The sequence below is a fragment of the Vombatus ursinus genome, unplaced genomic scaffold (genome assembly GCF_900497805.2).
Source record: "Vombatus ursinus unplaced genomic scaffold, bare-nosed wombat genome assembly UNPS02014789.1, whole genome shotgun sequence".
In the NCBI taxonomy this organism is placed as follows: Eukaryota; Metazoa; Chordata; class Mammalia; order Diprotodontia; family Vombatidae; genus Vombatus; species Vombatus ursinus.
This window is the reverse complement of record NW_020954567.1, coordinates 21,724,357-21,740,063: the sequence shown is the minus strand read 5'-3', so window position 1 is coordinate 21,740,063 and position 15,707 is coordinate 21,724,357. Positions and strand designations below refer to the sequence as shown.

At 40.8% G+C, this 15,707-nt stretch overlaps 1 protein-coding gene across 5 annotated transcripts; it reads right to left on the bottom strand.

The window, feature by feature from the left end:
* Positions 1 to 201: 201 nt before the first annotated feature.
* Positions 202 to 11,131, bottom strand: LOC114047701 (zinc finger protein 92-like). Of its 5 annotated transcripts, none has more exons than XM_027868623.1 (4): positions 10,985 to 11,131; positions 4,591 to 4,773; positions 3,016 to 3,225; positions 202 to 2,071 (listed from the first exon to the last, which is right to left on the bottom strand). In XM_027868623.1, the coding sequence occupies exon 4, from the start codon at positions 1,954 to 1,956 to the stop codon at positions 796 to 798; it is 1,161 nt and encodes a 386-aa protein (XP_027724424.1). In that variant the 5' UTR covers positions 1,957 to 2,071; positions 3,016 to 3,225; positions 4,591 to 4,773; positions 10,985 to 11,131; the 3' UTR covers positions 202 to 795. The 5 variants fall into 5 exon arrangements, with proteins under 5 accessions (XP_027724424.1, XP_027724425.1, XP_027724427.1 ...); XM_027868624.1 differs by having other exon boundaries at positions 3,153 to 3,225; XM_027868626.1 differs by lacking the exon at positions 3,016 to 3,225.
* Between the last annotated feature and the right edge of the window lie 4,576 nt (positions 11,132 to 15,707).

Genomic DNA, 15,707 nt, shown 5'->3' with positions numbered 1-15,707 from the left:
GATGCCTTTCAGAAAGCATTAATATTGATTTTTCTTAACTTGAATATGAGACTAATGTAGTTCATATTCAAGGGAAGAAAACTATACTCAAATAATCATATTGCCACCTCATTTATGAGCACTGATAAATGAAGTTGAATTCAAAATTTCCCAAATAAATATAACTTTCACTTTAAATCCACAAATTCAGCCAATCAAAAGTTAGCAATTATTGTCCAGTTTATTAGGAACCTGATTTTACAACATACCTTTTGTTCTTCCAAAATAATGTCTTTCATTAAAAAAACAAAACAAACAAACAAACCAGAGATGATGAAGATGACCCAGATTCTCAACTCTGTTGGCTTGGAAGAAGGCTATACTTGCAGTTTTAAACACAGAACGGTATAGAAGGCTGCAATGAGCTTACAATTATGACTTCATTTAAAATGCAATCTTCAAAAAGACCAATCAGATGTATCTTGTAAAAGTCCCAAATTAGGATGACATGTCTTTTGAAAGGAATGCTACCCAGTACAAACTGACAAAAGTCACTGAAAAAAAAATGGTGCTTTTATTTCTTTTACCTATGAATAGAAATATAAGGTTTTAGTTCAATCCTGGATAAGACTGTTTTTTGGCATTAATTACTGGTTCATTTTTAAGACAAAAATGGCATCCATAATTTGGGTGGGAGATGGAGTATGGTAAGGAAGAGGTGTTGGACTAAGTTTCTTGCAAGTAAATTGGAAAGTTTGTCCTAGTGAATAGGTCTTGGTTTATATGAAAAAAACAAGGTGAAAATTAATATAGACACTAATCTTTTCCCAATTTGTGTGTGCGTTCATGCCTCCTCATAGTGCCTGACTCAGTAAAGGAATGACCACAATAAACACAAGAGTATGGCTTTTCTCCAGTATGAATACGTTGATGGCGCTGTAGCGATGATAGTCGGGTAAAGGTCCCACCACACTCATCACAGTAGAAAGGATGCTCTCCTGAGTGTGTTTGTTGATGCCTTTTCAACCTAAGCAGCTGGATAAAGGCCATGCCACATTCCTGGCATATGTATGGCTTTTCCTGCCGGTGGATTACTTTGTGTTTGGAAAGTAGGTTTGGTTTGCGAAACCCCTTACCACAGGTTTGACAGACGTAAGGTCTGAGGTCCTCCTCTCCTGGCTTTTGGTCATCTGAACTCTGATTATCTGGATCAGCATCATGTTCATTTTGGTGATTTGTAGAGTAGGGGTTCTTCATAGTACCATTTCCTAAAACCACCTTGGAGTGTTCAATCTTGTGAACGTTTCGTAGATGTCGCCATACATCGGCTGTACGGATGAATCCTTTGTCACATTCGGGGCACTTATGTGGCCTATCACTAGAGTGGATCAACTTGTGCATACGCAAATTAGCAGCACAAAAGAATTCTTTGCCACAGATGGGGCAGCAGTAGGAATGTTCAGTTACATGGATCTGTTTGTGTTCCTGTAGTCTAGCTAGATCCTGGAAAAACATGCCACACTTCCTACATCGGTAAGGTAAAGTTTCCCTGGAGATAGGCTCAAAGTCTTCATCAAATTTGTCAATGAGGACAATGTTTTCATCATCCTCACTCAGCTCTCCCTGAGCTGCTTCTGGGTTATCAGAGAAAGACAGTTCTAAGTCTTCACCCTCACACTGTAAGTCAAAGTTAGTACTGCAGTTGACAAAAATCCCTGTGGTGGTTTTCTGTTTCGAGTTGCACGTTTCATAAGTTTCCTCATCTTCACACTGCAGTTCCACTGGGAGCTCTTGCTTACAAGAGGGTCTTACAGAGTTACAGGATGGTTGAGAGGGTAGAGAAGAATCTTCTTGTTCTTGGAGCTGGAGGTTGGATTTATGACTGGCCCTTTTAGAGCTCAGGCTTGCATCCTCAGAATGCTCTTCTGTTGAATCCTGGGTGTCACCATCTGACTGCCAGCCCACCTCTACATCCATTCTGTGCTGCTGCTGCTGGACTTGATGGTTGTTCCTGGCTTTTCCTGGGAGGCCACAGTGACTTACATCCTTATAGGATGGACTTGGGGCATCTTCACTTCAGCTTTCAGCTACTCTATGGAGGGAAAAGATTGAATAAAGTTCAAACTCCAGTCTAGAATTTAAATCCCCCTATAATCTGACTCTACTGATACAATCCCATTATTCTTCAATGTGGACCCTTTGTACCAGCTAGGACAATTTTCTCACTGTCCTTTCCTGCCTTCACACCTTTGTACATGTTGTACCTTTCTCTTTCCTTTCTCTTTATTCAAATTTCATTTATCCTTCAGGATCTAGCTTACATAAACCTCAACAAAGATTTCCTCAACCACTATCATATAGTGAGTTGTACCTTCTGCTAACTCCTGCTGCATTTATTGCCTATGTATCACTAATTTTGGTACTTAAAACATTCAGTATACTTCTTGAATGGTTCAGGTACATATATTTCCCCTGTCTTTCCAAACTAAGCTACTAGAAAGCAGGTATCATGCTTTGTAAGTCAAATGCACCTCCGCAGTGAACTTCTGGGACTCCTACATACACAGTAAGCACTGCCATTCATGGAGTAAGCAAAACCATGCATGTAGTAGGCCCTGTGTAAAAATCACAAAAATGAAGAGTAACATTTAAAGAATTCAACTGAAAGTAACAATTTTGCTTTTGGTTTAAAACGAAACAGGTACAAGGATAAGAATATTTTACCTTTGATCTTGTAATTACAGGAGTAGCAAGAAATACTCTGACTTCTGACTTCCTCCCCCAAACCATAAAGAGCTATTCCTTTTTTATATTAATTTTATTTTATTCTCATTATTTCTTCAGATTTCCATTAGATTTCAGTTCTATACTTCTCCAATGGTCTTAAGACATCCTTTAATAATAATTTTCTTTCCCCAGATATTCCAGGTTCTCCATCCAGATTGATCTTTGCAAACAAATTCTCTGAGTAGCAACAAACAGTCCTTCCAGAACTAGAATGCTAAGCAGCAGCAGCCTTTTCTCACATTTTATTACCATTAAAAGCATTCTGATTCTTCAGAGGCTCCGAAACATGTGATTTTTAATTATATGCTGAAGTTACTCAATATCTTGATTTATGATCTTTAACCCATCTGTTTTACAGGCTATGACACCAAATAGATTCCCTTTACCCCCACTCCAGTCAGTTGTTGATCAGAATAAAAAGAAATACTCCCTTGGAGGTCCACTCCTAGGCAAGGAACCCTAGGAAAAAAGAAGAAACACGAGGGATACATACATACATACATACATACATAATAAAACATACCTAAGTATTTACATAGACTCTGCTCTCAAAGAGCTTACAATATAAAAGAGGATGGGAGCTTTAACTCATTTAACCATAGATGCTTCAATTAATTAAATGTGTTCTTCTCAGATACTCAAAATACTGGAGACACTAGTATATGAACTATAACCAGTAGGGTTTTCAAGTAACTCATCTTCATGTTTTCAAATTCATATTTTAAAATTTATTTGGGAAAATTATATAAATTAAGAATTTAAAGAATAGGGATTTTACATAATGATTCTTAACTATTTTCACACTAGTGAATATATTTATCAGGCACCGGCATGCTTTCTGGCATTCATGTGAGTAGCATTCAATACTATTGATCTCAATGGCAATATGCTGACAGCAATTACAAAATAAAGCTGAACACCATTAGATCAAGTCTACATATCAAGACATAAGCCTGAATACTAAAATAAACCTTGAATAATGTCCCTTATTTCCTGTCTCTCAAGCAATACTAAGATGAATAATAATGACAAATGAATATAACAATCAAAATGAATACTAATAACCAAACAATTAAATTTAGTTCCACGAAAATATGGGCAGCTAGGTGTTGAGTGGATAGAGTACCAGGCCTAGAGTCAGGAAGACCCGAGCTCAAATGTGCTGCCTTCAGATAATGGGGTGACCCATGGGCAAGTTACTTAACCTTGTTTGCCTCACTTTCCTCATCTGTAAAATGAGCTGGAGAAGGAAATGGCAAACTACTCCAGTATCTCTGCCAAGAAAATCCCAAATGGGGTCACGAAGAGTCAGACACAACTGAAAGACTGAACTACAAACATATACACTTAAATATAGATTAGGAATTTTCTTCAATGCTAATGTCATATTCTAGTCCAAAATGCCCTCATGTCCCTTTTCAATAACAAGTTTTTTTTTTCCCACATTTTTTATCTATATTCCTTTCTCTCTTATGGCTATGTTAATATCATCTACCAAAATGCAACAAAACCTAGAGTCCACATTAAAAGTTAGGTATTTGCAAATGAACATTTGTTTCAACAGAACATTCACCTTCCCATTTTCACAATATAAATGTTAATTTTAAGTGAGTAACTGTTTGATGAGTAGGATCCAGGACTTGAATCTTACTTTCAATTGCTTTGGGCAACTCATACTTATTTTCTGTTTCCCAAAGATTTAAATGGAGAAAGCCTATCCAAAAGTTTAAAAAGATAAAGCTATGAAACTACATAATTTTACATGTCAAATTCCATTACAATTTTCACATAAAACAGTCATGCTCCAGATGATGGTCCACTTACTTTCAACACTCAAACAATCAAGGTCTTGGGTGTGACTATCCAGAAGCTAATTATTCAACTTGAATCTTCTAATATTTTAGCGGCTGCCTATTGCGGCAATTCTACTGTTCATTAGTACTTCATCAGGAGACCAAAGGAAGATGTTAAATTTAAATCAGCCATTTTTCTTATTTGTTGGAAGGTCTGATAAAAAAGAGAAAAGGTAGAAAAAAGATAGGAGCTATAATTAAAAGAGCTATAATCATGATGATGATAATGGTGATAAGGGAGACTATACAATCTATTAGTTTTCACTGTTGTTCGTCATTGCCACGTATATAATTAAGAGATGATTGCCAAACCACAACAAATAAGACAAGAAAATTCCACTGCATTCATCAGTTTACTGATGTCAAGCAACAGTCAATTCAACAAAATCTTTTGAAAAGTTCCTTGTATTTGGTTGTAAAAAAAATTTGACCTACTACACAAAGTTCCAGAAAAATGCTATGGTATGTTCATTTCTAAATATCATTGCTTAGCTTTTACCAAAATTAAAATAATCGGTCTGGCAAAGAAGTCTCCATCTCACCTTAAAGAAAATGATTTAATAAGTTCAGCTCATTTCAAAGGCTATTGTCCCCAGAGGAAAGGAAAGGTTCCTTTTTTGTGACAATTTGTATGAAGAAGTTATCTAAGAAAATCAACAAAGAAAGCAGTGGTACAGTGGAAAGAGCTCTGGGTTTAGAGTCAGAGGACCCCTGATGAAACCCCAAGAGGTCACTATATCCTTCTAGGACCCAGTTTCTTCACCGAGGTGGACTAGACCACCTCTAAGTTCTCTTCCAGTTCTACACCTACAATCCTATTAGAAAAAATTCCTGCTTCTAAAAACAGAAGATGGATATGCAACTAGCGAATCAGAAGGAAAGTTTATGGGTCTTGATGTCTAATGAGAATCTCTATTCCACTTTAGCTATGAAGACAAAAATTATTTTTGGCATTTGGAATTTTTTTCAGTGAATAATTCCTATATGTAGGCCCTACTGATGTTTGAAAAAAAAAATCCCTATGTCTTAGGAAATTCTGATGATTTCCTAATGAAGTAATTTCCAAATGTCCTTCAGAGAAATATTGATGTAATAATGATTAATTAACTATAAAATATTTAATGAGAAATCAACTAATTCAATGGGCATTACAAGTAGAATTAGAGATTTTAAAATATATATAGAATGGCACAATTGGTTTTTCTACTTCAGAGTCCCATGAAATGAACAGACAAGTGAAATTCTGGTAGGAGACAACTTTTATACGAAGGAACCAACCAACCTTCAAGGCTGAATCTTTTCAGGAAAGGTATTAAATCATCAGATAAATGAATCTAAAGGTTATTCTTCAGGGAATCGGAATATTTTGGTGAGAATATGAAGCTCACTTTCTGAGTTTGTTGTTATGGAAGATAACTGTCTCCTATAAACCATTAATCTTGGTGCCACTAACAGAGACAAAATCTTAGGCTAGGGTGATATTAAGTATGGTTCAATCTGAAGATTTTTTAAAGGTAATTTTTATACCATGAAACAGTAGGGATTGATCTACTCAGGCAGTTTTATCTTCCATAAAGTTTGCATCCTCAATTCTTTACATGGAAAGGTCATTACTTAAATATTTAAGACTAATACATCTCAATTTTGCCTTCAATTCAATCATGCTGCTAGCAGACATGGTAGACAATGTATATCCAGCAATCATATTCAGAAACATTCTTACCCTTCCATTTAACAGTGCTTCCTAGGAAGCCTCTCTAGAACAGAATGCCTACAGTTCCATTAATTAAAATTTTTTGAACAAATTGTTCCCAACGTTCCAAGTTCTGCTTAAATTTTGAAATGTGAGTTTTTCCCCCTAACTACAGTGATCTTTAAACATTGATTTTATTATTTTAAAATGGAACTCTTTTTCTCCATTCTAATTCCCATCAATCACAAATAACCCAGAACATGTAACATCAATCCTGCATCTTTAATTTCAGATGCAAGCCATTTTATATCTCTACTGCACAAAGATCAAAATTAAGCTACTCTACATATTGTCCTCAGGGTCGATGCTTTCTGAGGCCAATCGGAGCTAAGCAAATGGGGTAAAAGTGGTAAAACAGAGATATGGCAGTGTAGGAATGACAGGAAATTCCAGAAGGTCAAAAGCCAAGTCTAACACTATACCATTCTTGACTACTGTTGCCATTCCCAAGCTTCCTATTATACTTTACTATTTGTACATTTGCAACACACATTAAAAACATTTTCTATCTTTTTGTGGTTGTCAGATTTCAGCTCACCATTCTCAGGATGGTACCTACCCTGTGATGTGTAGTCTAGAATTGTGATGAGTATCAGTATATCTCTTAAAATAAAAATGTCTTGCTAGTTTCCCAAACTGTTATCAAGTCTTCTGTGGCTTATAAAATTACTTAGGTGAGAATTATGAAGAAAACAATTTCTTTGCTTTATTTGGTTAGGGAAATTTATTCTAAGGACTAAGCTAATTACAGGGACAAAATTATGGGTCAAATGAGTACTGATATGGTCAAAAGAAAAAGTGAGGAAGAAAAAGGCATGGCTACTCTATAAACAACATTATTATCTGACTATGAATAACAATTTCAGTTTTGAAAACCAGATTCCTGCTAAGGTCCCCTACTGCTAAAACAGGGACAAGTACCTAATTGTATCACATGAATATGTTAGATCTATGTTATTTCTTTTTTTTTAAATAGTTTTAAACTGTGCCTCCTGAAATGGACATATTTGAATCTTAAAATATATTATTTTAAAAACCTCTGAATAACATAAGACCTATTTGAAAGCCCACATACCAAATAACTGACATTTACAGAGTTAGACACATGCTTTACACGAATAATCACATTTGTGATTCACAACAACCCTGAGGTCAGTTCTGTAGGTACTATTATCCCTGTTTTAAGGAAGAAACGGAGCCACTGAGAAGCAACGTCACAATCTTAGGATCATAGATTTAGAACTGGAAAGAAACTTGGGTCTTTGAATCCAACTACTTCATTTTACAGAAGAGGAATCTAAGACTGAAGGATGTGGAATGATTTGCCAAGTGTTACACAGATATGAAGCAGAAGGAGGATTCAAACCCAGGACCTGACTCCAAATTCTGTGCTCTTTTCTCTGTCCTACTCTGCCTCCTTGTCACCATTATCATATTCATTATTATTATTCACATTTAACTAAAATAATGATGCAACACACACACACACACACACACACACAAACACATACACGCCTCAATATATGTCTCACTTTTAATCAAGCAAAATTTATTACATTAAGTACTTCACAGGGATTCTGAATACTCCTCCACTGAGAAAAGCCATCTCTGTGACACCAATATTCTCTTGCTAATGTTTTTTGGCTGTAAATTGTGGAATGCCATGATCTCAGAAGAATTAAAATAATAAATAATTGAAAAAGAAATAGAAAGATGCACAGTGAGAGTAAGTAGGCTACTGTATGTTACCAACAATGACTAGCATGCAAGCAGTGGTATAAAAGGCAAGATTAAAGATATGGATGACCATAAAGGAAGTGAGCTGTTCATTGGAGTTGTGGAAAGAAGACTCTACTGGAATCAGAAGGCCAGAATTCAAACACTAGTTCTCTTCCCACTTACTAAGTCACTGGTGTGACCAGAATTTGGGGAGTCACCTTCCCTTTCTGGGGCTCAGTTTCTTTACCTGAAATAGATAACATGTAAAGTCTCTTTTAACCCTGAATCCTTGAACATACGTAAATGGAAAAACAACCTGAGACACTTGCAGCCCTCCAAGATACTAAAGAACAAAAATGCCTCAAATGCATTGGGTAGATATTCCATGCAGGACCTAAAAGAGCACATGAAGAAGAATCTTAAAGATGAGATGACATAAAGGAGTTACAATCTGTTTGAATATGTACAGACACTGATAAAATCATAGACTTTTCAAAATATCAAAGAACCTATATTGTGCTATGCATTCTGAATTACAAAAGTACTTTATATTTCTTCATTCTCAAATTATGGTATGTCACCGACCTCTTATTGTTATGTGTTTAATCTTGTGACTTCCAGAACCCAAGGTGGGGTGGGATGGCGATACAAACAGGAAAGAGGAACAATTGTTACTCTCAAGGAGCTCACAATCTAATTGGCTGAAACTACACATATGGTAGTTTGACTGCAGGGCAGAAAGGCCTAAAAGCCTTAAGGGTTCAGTGGTACAATGAACGTAAGGCACAGGGATCCTTATGGTACACTAGAAGACTGGATGGCAGCGCCTGGGTGCAGTGACAAAGGATTGTCGCTGATGAGGCCTTGCCTATCCAAGTGGCTTCAGCCTGGCAAGGTTGCTGTCTGCCCATTACTACGGGGAAGGGAGAGGCAGGAAAGAGCCCAAGAGTTCAAGGGGAATGAAGATGTTGGGTTCTCTCTCCTGCAGGGAGTAGCAGAGTGGGCAGTGTCTAGCCATGAGGTAGTGATGGGGGCACTGGTGGTAAGGTTAAGGGGGTATCTCCTCCAGGAGTTCTGGAGTTTACACCGTATTCAAAGTCACCAACATTGGGAAGACTGAAGATTAGAGAGCTCAGGGATCATTATACAGCCTTTGTCTTAAAAGCTGTACCAGAATACTCAAGCACAGGCTGCCAATGTGGTGCTAACAGTCCTAAAATGATTAAATAAATATTCACCATGTCAATGAGAGTCTGGGGAGAAAGTGAAACCCATTCACTGAAGTGTGCTACAAACCTACTACTTCAAGGGGGAAAAGGGAGAAGTAAATCTCTTCCTGTGTTCCCATGAAAGCAAGAAGCTGAAACACCTTTATGATTATAACATTCAGAGTCAGAGTGACTCAGTGAGAAAACTGAAGGCAAGGGAAGCATCTTTCTCAAGGTTACACATCAAATGAGCAGCAGAGGCAAAATGGATATTCAGGTTCTTTACATCCAAATCCAAGGGGTCAGTATTCCAAGCACAGTTTTACCTAGCCAGCACAGCTGGTGAGGACCAAGACTAACCACTACCTCTTGAAGTGAAACTTCACGATTGCTGCCAGGTATCATTTAGATTGACTGGTTGGTGTAAAAGTAAAAAGATTCATGTGTCCTGAATATATCAATATCTGATCACCTGGACCACTCCTAGAAAATTTGGTCACCCCCTAGCTTAACAGGACAGAGCAAATCTACAATGTAATGAGGTAATTTGAGCAAAAGAATTTTGACCTTGCTTCCTTTTGGGGAAGAAACTCTTTCACTAATGTCCAGAGTCACATGAGTTCCAACATTCTCAGCTGGCTATACTGACTTGCCAAGTATGTTCTACCACCGCTTCTGTGCTATCCAGTAGATGAAAGCTCCATTACCTTCTAGGTCTCCTCCTGTGAATGAGTCCTTAACAAGACTAAGATAACGTATGCTCCCCGAGGCCAGGGAGTGCTGCATTTTTGTTTTTTGTACTACCAGATAACATGCTATTGAAGAGCATGGTGAAGGGATAGACAACGAGCTCCGGAGCCGCAGACCCAGATTCAAATCCTGTCTCTGACATTTCACAGTCACGGGACTTTGACCAAGTGACTTCATCTCTCTGGGACTCAGTTTCCTCATCGGATTCTTGACTGTCAAATGTAAAGACCTTACTTATCCTTTACAATCTTCATCCTTCCTGACCTCTGTAGTATTTTAAACAATTAGATCAAGTATTTGAGCGCTTACCACGCGACAGGTACCACGCTAAGATTACAAGCGGATAAGACCCTACCCAATAAAAGATGAGGTGACTCTGACAGCCCCAGTTTGGGGGTGCGGGCACCTCACAGCGCCCCGGCCGTGCTTTCTGAACTGGCTTTCATTGCTTAGACCAGACAGTCACACCCTCTGATCCTTCCCCCCTCCCAGGTCCCTGAATTCATCCATCTCGGGAAGGGAAGACACAAAGGCGCCCATCAGCCCCCACTGCCCAGAGCTCCGCACCCCCACCTTGTCCCTTTGCTCTGCACGTTGGACACAACTTTAGGAGGGCACACCGGCCTCCTCCCACCCCAACCCACCATTCCCCCAGATTCCCCAAACGCCAAGATGCAGACAGGGACTTGGGCTGGGTTAGGCAGCTCGTTAAACTCCGTTGGAGGATCGAGTGCTGGGGAAGGTGTACACAGACGTGACGTCAGTGGCCGAGGAGGGCGGGGAGGATTTGAATCCAGGCGCTCCAGACTCCTGCTCTCTATGGTGGGGGCACTGGGGAGCTCAGTGGAATTCCGCGCCTCACTTCCCCAGAACTCGCCTCCTCATTCCCGCCGCTCCACCCCAGGGGGTGAGGGGCAGGCCTCGAAGGAGGATACCTGTGCCGCTCAGCGGCTCCCGGGCGGCGGTTCCGCCCGCCTCCTCCTTCTGCTCCGCCTCCTCCCTGCTGCTGGCCCGCAGGCCGCATAGCTCTCCTCCGGGGGAGGGCGAAGGCGGGGAAGCTAGGCCCCCTCACAGGCCGCCGCAGCCCGTCCCGCGGCCGCCATCTTCCACCCCTGACCATGAAGGAAGGAAACAAACCGAGTCCCACCCCCGGCCCTGACAGACAAGCCCGCCAACCAACCCAAAGCAAGCTCCCGCCTTCGCCCCGCCCACCTCCAAGCGGCGGCCCTTCCCTCTGCTCTCACCCCGCCCCTCCGTAATACAACAGCAAAAGCCACGCCTCCGGGCCCGCCTCCTGAAATACTCCGCCTCTTGTGTGTGGCTCGGCCTTATCGCAATTGAACAACAAGGCTCCTCTCCTCGAGGGTAGCCCCTCCTGCCAGCAGGCTCCGCCTCTTCTGGGTGGTACCTCGGCCTCTCAGTAATTTAATACTACTCTGTGTTAAATGCTCCGCCTCCGGGCTCTCCCCACTACGGACTTAGAGTCTCCACCTCTTGTGGGTAGCTCTGCCATCTCCATTATTTATCAATAAAGGCTCCGCTTCCTATGGGTGGCCTGTACTCAATAATTCAGCAGTAAAGGCAAGAGGTGGACCTCTCATGAGTGGCCTCACTCTTCCATAATTCAACCACTAAAGCCACGCCTATGGGCGTGTCTCTTGGAATCGCCTCTCCCTATTGGTTATTCAGAAATAAAGGCTCTTCCTCTCGTAGGTGGCCCCACCTCCTCAAAATTTAGCAATAAATTTGCCTTGGCCCCGCCTCCCCAGTGTAGGTAGCTCCGCCCCTTCAGTAATTCAGCAATAAAGGCTTTGTCTCTGTCCCGCCTCCCCGGTATGGTAGCCCCTCCCCCTCAGTAATTTAGCAATAAAGGCTTTGTCTCTCAGGTGGTCCCACCCACGAGGTGGGCAAGAGTCTGTAGGTAAATAGGCGTTTCAGTTTTCCCAGCGGTTTTGGGATTTCTCAGTCCCGTATGGGTCAGGCCCCGGTTCTACAAAGTTAGGTGGGTCGGACATTCCATCTCTTGCCTCCAGCCTCTGGACATTTTCTCTGGCTGCCTCCGTGCCTGGTCCTTTTGGCTTCTGAATTCCCAGCTAAAGTATCCAGTCCCCATCTTAGCTGCCATTCCCTTTCAACCCCAAAATAGGAAGGTTAGGAGGAAGGGTAGATTGAGTCAGTCCACAAGCATTTGTTAAGCACTTACTTTGTTCCAGGAATTGTGTTAAGCTCTGGGAATACAAATACAAGCAGAAAGAAAATCACCCTCAAGGAGCTTACATTCTAATGAGCGAAGACAGCACATACATAAAAGGAAGTTGAAAATTCGTTATAGGTTCCGGGCATGGTAGAGAAAGTCTGAGTCCCTGCTTTCATGGAGCTCACGTTCTTATGGGCAGAACAACACGAACAATATCAAATGATCACACAAGAAGTAGCAACCACAGCGTTAAACAATTCCAAGGTCCCTTTGACAAAATTCTAGCCCCCTTTCCTCTCCATGGTGGCCCCCTCCATACCTGTGTGCTGATGGATTTCCATATAGAATGATAGGAACCTGCATAACTCAGAGATTCTGGCTTTTGAGCTGAGAGAAGCCCTAATATGACCAGTATGAAGGTTGCCAAGATGGAAGGAGGTTACTCAGGGACCTGTAACAGGTTTCTTCTGTTGCTGTTGCTGTCTCCTGTTCTTAACTGGGTATTTTCACTGGTTGTCCCCCATACCTGAAATGCTCTCCTCCTCATCTCCATTCTGGCTTCTCTGGCTTTCTTTAAATCTCAACTAAAGTCCTACCTCCTACAGGAAGCCTTTCCCAGTCTCCCTGTTGATTATTTCACTTTTATTCTGTAAACAGTTTGTTCATAAGTAGTTCTTTACATGTCGTCTCTTCCATTAGATTTTGAACTTTCTGACAGCAGATCTTTTGACTTTCTTTGTATCTCAGTGCCTAGTACATAGTAGGCAATTGATAAATGTTTATTGATAGACTGTTTATTGACTGACTGAAAGACTTGTTCCAGATAAAAGAAGGTTGATGAGGGCCTGAACTAGGGTTGTGAGAATCGGGAGAAGGAGATGGGTACAAGAGATATATAGGGGTAAAATCAACAAGACTTAGAAACTAATTGGTTATGGAGGGTGAAATACAGTGAGGAATTAAAGATGACTCTGAGTTTGTGAACCTGGTTGATTTGAAGAATGGTGGCGTCCCAGACAAAAATAGGGATGTTCAGAAGAGATATGAGTTGAGAGGGATAAGATGATGAATGATTTCTCTTTTGGACACAATGAATTTAAGATGCCTAGAAGACTAATCTGCCTACATATATAAGATAAATTGAGGAAGGAGAGCGATTGAAAGATAGTGACCTGGGCAAGTCACTTAACCCTGTTTGCCTCAGTTCCTCTTCTGTAAAATGGAGTGGAGAAGGAAATGACAAACCACTCCAGTATCTTTGCCAAGAAAACCCCAAATGGGATCACACTCAGATACAGTAGAAACAACTCAACACCAAATACGATTTTAGAGACTTTTGCACTACGCCAGGTAAGAAGTAACAAGGACATGAATTAGGATGGTGACAGTGGGAATGAAAAGGGAAATAGCAATTTGGGATTTAGAATCAGCTTAATTTGTGTATTGCCTGGGTGTGGAATGGGAATGAGAGGAGTCATAAATGAGACCACTAGGTGGCACCGTTGTATAGCTTCCATATGGTTGAGTACAACACTATGCCAAATGATCTCCTTTCTAATTTACCCAACCTACCTATTCTGCTGAAAGACCACAACATGGGCAATCAATAAGCACTGGTGAGGCAGCCAGGTGGCTCAGTGGATAGAGCGCAGGACCTGGAGTCAGGAAGACCATTGAGTTCGAATCCAGCCTCAGACCCTCATTAGTTCCGTGACCTGGGGCAAGTCACTTAACTTCTGTTTGCCTTAATCTGCTAGAGAAGGAAATGGCAAGCCACTTCAGTATCATTTGCTAAAAAAACCCCATGAACAGTATTGGTAAACTGTAGTCCATGGGGTCAGGAAGAGTCAGACACAGCTGAACAACAACAACATGGAATACTGGTAGATACAAAACTAGCATGCAACCAAACCTATAAAATCCAGCATCTAGAACTCTTAAAGTCAACCAAAAGAGTGGGCAGTGAAAGTTGATCAAGCTACTCATTGGTGGGTTTAGCTTTTTATTCCTGTTCACCCTTTCCCCATGTTCAGATAACTATTCTTTTTTCTTAATCAATCATCAAGCACTTGTTGTTATTCTGGTTCCATCATTTTTCAGTTATATCTGCCTCTTCACGACTTCATTTGGGGTTTTCTTGGCAAAGATGCTGGACTGGTTTGCCATTTCCTTCTCCAGTTCATTTTACAGATGAGGAAACTGAGGTAAACAGGGTTAAGTGATTTGCCCAGGGTCACACAGCTAGTAAATGTCTGGATTTGAACTCAAGAAGCTGGGTCTTTCTGATTCCAAACCCAGTGTTCTATCCACTGTGCCTTAGTTATCTACAAGGTACCGAGGACAGAAAGATAAAAGACCTTGTCCTTAAGGCACTTACATTCTAATGGAGAGACATCATTCACATATATGGGTATATACAAAACACATATAAATGAGATATGAGAGAATTTTGGAGGAACAGTCACCACAAGCTATTATGGACACCAGAAAAGGCTTCTTGCAGAAGGTGGTACTGGAGCTGAGTCTTGAAGGATACAAGGAATTCCAACAGATGGGGATGAGGGTGTGTGTTCTAGGCATAGAGAATGAGAGATGCAGTGTAATGAAGAAGGAATAGAAAGAAAGGCAATAAAATTGCATTGGGGTGTGTGTGTGTGTGTGTGTGTGTGTGTGTGTGTGTGTGTGTGTGTGTGTGTGTAAAGGAGTGATATATAATGAAGATGGAAAGATAGGAGGGGACTGGTTGAAGAACTTTAAATGTCAAGCAAAAGAGATTATATTTTATCCTAGAAGCCAAGGAAGTCTGTAGGTGGAGTTGAGGAGGGAAGGCATTCCAGGCCTGGGGGACAGCCAGAGAAAATGCCCTGAGCTGAGAGAGATCACTCTCATCAGAAAGAGGGAAAATGTGAAGAGGGCCATGTTTTAGAGGGAAGATGATGAGCTCAGTTTAAAACCTTGTGCATTTAACACATCCAGTTGAACACATCCAGGTGGAGATGTAGAATTGGAATTCTGACAGGAGGAGGTCTGTGATGGATATACAGAGCTGTTCATCTTCTGCTTAGAGGTGATGACTGGAGTGGATGGGGGTGGGTCATAAGATCAGTGATAGAGAGAGTTTAGAGCTAAATGATAAGTGGCCTAAGGCAGATCTTTGGAGGGGAGGAGGAGGAGGAGGAGGAGGAGGAGGAGGAGGAGGAGAAGGCAGAGAAGAAGGAGAAATAAAAGAAAGAAGAGAAGGAGGAAGAGGAAGAAAGAAGAAAGAACCAGGAGGAAAACCAGGAGAGAACAATGTCACAAACCAAAAGAGGAGAGAATATCTAGAAGGAGAAGGGTGGTCAACAATGTTAAATTCTGCAGAGGTCATGGAGCGTGAGGGCCTGAGGAAAAGCTATTAGAGATGACAATATAGATCTGATCACTGGAAACAGGAGACAGTAATTTCAGTGGAGTGATGGAGA